This window comes from Lathyrus oleraceus, chromosome 1, assembly GCF_024323335.1.
Source record: "Lathyrus oleraceus cultivar Zhongwan6 chromosome 1, CAAS_Psat_ZW6_1.0, whole genome shotgun sequence".
Lineage (NCBI taxonomy): Eukaryota > Viridiplantae > Streptophyta > Magnoliopsida > Fabales > Fabaceae > Lathyrus > Lathyrus oleraceus.
The window spans coordinates 57,422,093-57,429,013 of NC_066579.1; the positions used below are offsets into that span (position 1 = coordinate 57,422,093).

Sequence of the window (6,921 nt, forward strand, 5' to 3'; positions counted from 1 at the left end):
AGTAGAATTACACATGTTAATGATGTTGCACTTGGTTGGTGATGATCAATATATATATTATATATTACATTTCATAATTTTGTTCGCTTTCTTCATATCTTATTTTATGTATTTAAACCCGCAGATCGTAATTGCACATCACCTAATCAACGAAACAGCACGAGTCAATCCGATACAGGTATAAGTGATATAGGTCTAAGTATGCGAGTATTAATTTTTACAAATGTATATATATTAATAATTATTTTTGTATCAGATGATATGGATGTTGATTAAGCTTTGGAGGATGCAGTAATATCATATGTTAACATGGACGCCAGAGAAAATGGTGCATTATCACGTCGTCCTCAAGGTATGTTCATAAAAATTTTGCTTCAAATAAATGTAGCCTTTGCTCATGTGACATAAAATTTAAAATCATGCAATATTAAAATATAATAATTGAGGCATCTTGCATATATTTTTATTTGTATTTTAGATTTTAGATAATATTTAGTAATCAATATCAAACTCCTGCCTGTAGAATCAGGACATGCTTTTCTAGCAAAGCACAATATTGCTCGAAATTTCAAAAATAATATGATGATGGCAAAATTCCGGTTGCCTCATCCATTTACCTGTAGACACTGCAATGCAAGATTGTTTCATCATGAATCACGTGACATGTGTTATAATGGTGGAAATGTATCATTCTCACGAGTTGATGCTCCTATAGAATTGCAACAATTATTTTTGGATGGTTCAGCTGAAGGAAAACATTTTAGGCAACATATTTGAAGTTACAACCATGTGCTTTCATTCACTTCAATTGGTGTTCACGTTGATGAGAATATTCTTGCATCTGGTCGTGGTATATACACATTTCGTGCTCAATGTGCATTTTACCGTAACATAGGAGGTTTCTATCCAAATGAGGGTGTCAGGCCGCGTTTCTTACAACTATACATCTACGACACCGATAATGAGCTACATAATAGAATGCAGGAAAATCCACAGCTGCACCAAAATGTAGTTCACAAATTACAGAAAATGCTTCATCAGTTTAATCCTTTTGTAATTAGGTTCAAGCAACTTTCAATACTTCCAAATATCAGTGAATGTAGCCTCATACTTAAGGAGCATCCAAGTAATCACCATCAATACAATCTTCCAACTGCTGAACAAGTTGCGACAATTATTGTTGGATGTGATGCAAATTCTATGGATTATGGAAGGGATATTAATGTCATTCGTTGTGATGGAAATCTCAAGAAAGTTCAAGAGACAAAGGGATATTATGATCCTTTGCAATACCCTGTATTGTTTTCATTTGGGACGCATGGTTGGGACAACAACATAACAAATTGCAATGGACGAAGAGTGTCATGTCGAGCATATTACAGTTACATGCTTCAGGTAAATTTGGATTAATTTTAGTAGATAATCTACTTAGCTAAGTGTTGTTTAAAAAACTTTACATTTAACACCGACATTTTTTTCAATCAACTGTAGATTCGCCCAAATGATCAATCAATGTTGTTAAATGCGGGTCGACTGTTGCAACAATATGTTGTAGACAATTATGTCAAAATTGAATCAGGGAGATTAAGGTGGATTAAAGAGCACCAAAGTGATATACGTTCTGAATTGTACCAAGGTTTACATGATGCTTTGCATGTTGGTGAAACTAATGCAGGTACAAATTCATATAGCATAAATATACAATTTTAGATTAATAATTAGTTATACTTCTAATGCTAATAATTCATATATTCTAATACTAATGCATTTCATGAATCATCGTAGAGAACATTGGAAAAAGAGCAATATTGCCATCATCATTTATTGGCGGTCATCGAGACATGACACAATGTTATGAAGATGACATGGCTATTGTTCTTAATGGCGGTAAACCATATATTTTTCTAACAATGACATGCAATTCTTATTGGAGTGAGATAACATCAGAACTTTTTCCTTTTCAAACACCACAAGATCGTCCAGATTTGCTAACAAGAATATTTCGTTCGAAATTTGAGAAATTGAAGGATGGTGTTATTAATAAAGGAGTCTTGGGTAAAGTTAAAAGCTACATGTATGTCACTGAATTTCAAAAGCGAGGACTGCCGCATGTGCATATGTTGTTGGTCTTAGAAAGTAACGATAAGTTGCATGACCCAAAAGATTATGATAGTATGGTAAGAGCATAAATACCTAAATTAGAATGTGAACCACAATTGCATGAAGTTGTTGTAAGACATATGATCCACGGATCTTGCGGCATAATCAACCGAAAGTCTCCATGTATGAAAGACGGACATTGTAAAAAAAGGTATCCCAAACAATTCTTGGATGAAACACGTCAAGGCACTGACTCATATCCCGAGTATAGGAGAAGGTTTGATGAGTCTGTATCGTTAGGTAAAGATAGGTCTGTCGATAATAGATGGGTGGTTCCTTATAACCCTTGGTTACTGTTAAAGTATGACTGTCACATCAATGTAGAGATTTACAGTAGCATTAAAAGTATCAAGTATATATACAAATATGTGTACAAGGGCCCTGATCGTGTGGCTATGGAGGTTCATAAAGGATCATGCATGGATGAAGTTCAGCAATATGTTGATGCAAGATGGATTTGTGCTCCCGAGGCATTATGGAAAATATTTCGATTCACTCTTTACCGATTATATCCTTCGGTTGAAAGATTGCATATCCACTTGCCGAACCGCCATCAAGTGCGCTTTTATGATCATCAGCAAATTGCAGATGTGTTGAATAATGAACGCAACTCCAAAACAATGCTCACATAATTTTTTGCATTGAATCTACGAGATCCACAAGCAAGAAAGTATCTGTATAGAGAGATTCCAGAGCATTATTATTGGAACAAGCGGGATATGGAATGGCATCATAGACGATCAACAAGAAAAGTTATCGGGATAATCTATACGGTATCACCTTCGGAGGGAGATACGTTTTACTTGCGACTGTTGTTATCTCATGTCACAGGTCCAACCAGTTGGGAATATCTTCTTACAAATAATGGCATGACTTTCAGTACATTCAAAAAATCAGTCGAGGATAGAGGATTTCTAGAGACTGATCATAGTATTCGTGATTGTTTGGTTGAGCCTACGAGTCTCCGAATGCCATATGTTTTACAAAGGTTATTCGTGATGATTTTAATATTTTGTGAACCTACTGATGTTAGAGGCCTTTGGAATGAGTTTTTTACACATATGGTAGAGGATTATCAAACAGCTAACAATGATGTGGAATCAGACTTAACTAATATGTTGTTAAAGGACTTGAATGAACTCTTAAACCTGCACGGTAAAAAGATTGAAGATTATGATCTCCCATCTTTACCCCCTAATACAATAGACAAAGGTGTATTTCCAAGTATCATACAAGAGGAGTTAGCGATCGATATCCCCAATGAAGATATTGAATCTGTTGCTAAGTTAAATAATGATCAAATGATTGCATTCAACATCATTATGAATGTAATTGTTCAAAAACACAGTGGAGTATTTTTTGTTGATGGTCCAGAAGGAATAGGTAAAGCATTCCTTTATAGAACATTAATGGCAGGTTTAAGAAGTAGAGGAGAAATTGTCTTAGGAACTGCATCATCTGGTATAGCTGCAACATTGTTACCCGGTGGTATGACTGCACACTCTCGATTTAAGATACCTATTGATATTCAACCGAGTTCCATTTGTGGTATTCAAAAGCCAAAGGATCTTGCAAATCTCATTAGAGTTGCTGCCGCAATAATTTGGGATGAAGCACCAATAACAAACAAAAATTGTTTGGAAGCCTTAGATCGATCATTACAAGACATTTATAGCAACAATGCTCCATTTGGTGGAAAAGTTCTGATCATGGGGGGAGATTTTCGTCAAGTTCTTCCTGTTGTAAGAAAAGGTACTAAGGCACAAATGATTTCAGCGTGTATTGTTCAGTCTCATTTATGGAACCATACCAACATTTTGCGTTTGTGTCAAAATATGCGATCATTGCATGATCAAGAGTTTGCAGAACTTCTTATTCGCATTGGTGATGGTGTTGAACCTACCAAACCAGATGACCTGGTGAGGTTACATTTACATACTGCAATCCCATGGGAAGGTGAACATTCCATACAAGTACTTATTCAACATATTTTTCCTAATTTAGAATTGCATGGTTGGGATGCCCCATATATGGTACAAAGAGCTATTTTGACACCAACAAATGATGATGTCCAGAAATTGAATGATATGATTATCGATCAGTTTCCCGGAGAAGAACATAATTTGTTATCGTTTGATAAGGTTGAAGGAGATAATCATAATTTATACCATCAAGAATTCTTAAACTCAATTGCACAAGGTAGTTTGCCACCACATATTCTAAAGATAAAAAAGGATGCACCATTGATGTTGTTACGAAATCTAGATCCTAGAATGGATTGTGTAATGGGACCCGGTTATTATGTCGTGGTTTATTTATGAATATGTTGGATGTGGAAATCTTGACAAGACGCAACACAGGAAAACGTGCTTTTTTTGCCTAGAATTAAAATAAAAACATCTGCAAGTGATGGACTGCCTTTTGTCCTTAGTAGAAAGCAGTTTCCTGTGCGACTAAGTTTTGCAATTACAATAAATAAATCACAAGGACAAACCATTTCAAATATTGGAATATATCTCCCACGGCATGTTTTTAGTCATGGGCAGTTATATGTGGCTTTATCCATGGGTGTTTCACAGACTACAACAAGAGTTTTAACCAGGGAAGGAAAATTGAAAGGAGAAGATGGTGACTACACAAAAAATGTAGTCTACAAACAAATTCTTTTATCGCACCCGCAGGTATTTATTAAGTACATTGAAAAAATTACTCACACGTTGATTCCCATTTTGGTTACACGACATACCAAGCTTATATTGTATTATTTATATCATAGATAGATAATAACTAAATATAATTTTCTTTTGCTTTAATATACAGCCAAACTAGAACACGGTGAAATCTTTCAATTATGTAAGGAGTTGAGACGAAAGAATGTTGAAACTTGCTTCGACATGAAAGTAAGTTATACTTAATCATTTATTTTATGCTTTTATGTTAGATATAAATGGGGTGATAGTTATTCTCACTATTCTTATGCAATAAATTTTAGATTACAAACTTTGAAGATAAATGAAACACATGGAAGGATGAACAAAGTATTTCATCCACCGGCAAACTCGACAATAAGGTGTATTTATCTTTTCCGTAATACGTATAAAAAAAATCTTGCACTTTCATCACTCTTTCAGTAACATTTTTATCATCCTCATTGAAACAAGTCAAACGTTTGAAAATTTACTCTATCGGTTAGAGCTCCACAGTGATAACAAATAAAACACAATTTTGGAAAATGGTGAAAAGAGAAATAATATCTCAAAGGATTGAGAGGTTTTTATTTAATTCATTTAAGAATATATTTACTCTAGATTATTTTTGAATGCATGAATTTAACTTCTATTTGTGGTTTATGTAAATAAATCCATATATATTTACTAAGTCCATTGTTTTCCTTATTTACCAGAAATCCAGGTAATTCAGAAATAAGTCATAATTATTGTTCTACCAAATCTAGACTAAAACAAAGTATCTCCATTCTCCAGGTATTATTTGTATCGCAATAAACCATATTATATTCAAACGAGTCAAGTGTTCTGAATGTATTTCTTTTATAATATGATATTTTGTCGTGTATTTGTAGTTTTTTAAATCTCAAGAGCGCATTGATAAAGGGATGTACGAAGAATTGATTCGAATCTTTATAAGGTAAGCAAATACTTGATTACACTATTTACTATTAATTTTACTATCTTTTTCTCTAAAAAAATTCTAATTTAAGAGTCTTACATTTTTTCTTTACTACAGAAAACAATTGCAGGGAAAAAGAAAATACTTCCAATAGAGATTTCATGTTCGACATTCCTCTTAAAGAACGTCATTGATTACACAGTATCAATATTACTTTGCAGGCTTCGATATAATTTTGAATATCTTTATTTACCATTTCAAAATATAATAATATTATTTTTAATGCGACCTACAATAGAAACCTCATAAAAAGAAAAACAAATATTTATTTTTCTTTGTTGTGCGCAATAAAAAAAGCGGGCAGACGGGCACGGGAGTGCCCGTTTGTCCGCTTTTTTTACTGTACTAACGCGTGAAAATATTAATAGCGTCTTTTTTTATATGTTTGATTTTAATTTAAACTATTTATATGATGAATTATATTGGTATTTATTCAGATACATATTAAGTTTTGTTTGCACTATGTAATATTCGCGTATTAAATTTTGTTTGAATTGAGAAAACCGCATTTTGATGTGACTTTGTTCAACCAGTTGTGAGTGAAATAATTTGGTGATTACGAATACCATATATTATGAAAAAAAAGAAAATACGTTACACCAAAATTAAGTTTTGCCTTTATATAATTTTATAGATAGTTGAAAATCATAAAAAGATTTAGATAAAATAAGACAAAATATGTTTAATAAATAATTAAACATAAACATTAACAGAGACATTAAGTGACATTGTTATATTTTTTATTGCGCAAATGTGTAAAAATATTAACAATGTCTTTTTGAAAAATATATATTTTAATATACATTATTTATATAATCAAACATGTGATATCTATTCAAATATATATTAAATTTTATTTATAATATGCAGTATTATGTCAATGTTTAAAAATTAAAATAGATATGTTATTTTTAAAGTTGTCAATAAAAATGCATTATTCAGCTTATAAAAATATATAAATTAAATAATTAAAAATTGTATCTCTCAATTTACTAAACAAATAAACATAAACATTAACTCTCTCTCACTCTCTCTCTTCTTCCCTTTCTCTCTATCTCCTTTTCCCTCTTCCTC

At 32.5% G+C, this 6,921-nt stretch overlaps 1 protein-coding gene across 1 annotated transcript; it reads left to right on the forward strand.

Moving 5' to 3' along the window:
- The first annotated feature begins 3,221 nt into the window (after positions 1-3,221).
- LOC127091178 (uncharacterized) lies at positions 3,222-5,981 on the forward strand. The gene is made up of 4 exons (XM_051029738.1): positions 3,222-4,359; positions 4,981-5,060; positions 5,741-5,805; positions 5,918-5,981. Exons 1-4 carry the CDS (start codon positions 3,222-3,224, stop codon positions 5,979-5,981), a joined length of 1,347 nt encoding a protein of 448 aa, XP_050885695.1.
- The last annotated feature ends 940 nt before the right edge of the window (positions 5,982-6,921 follow it).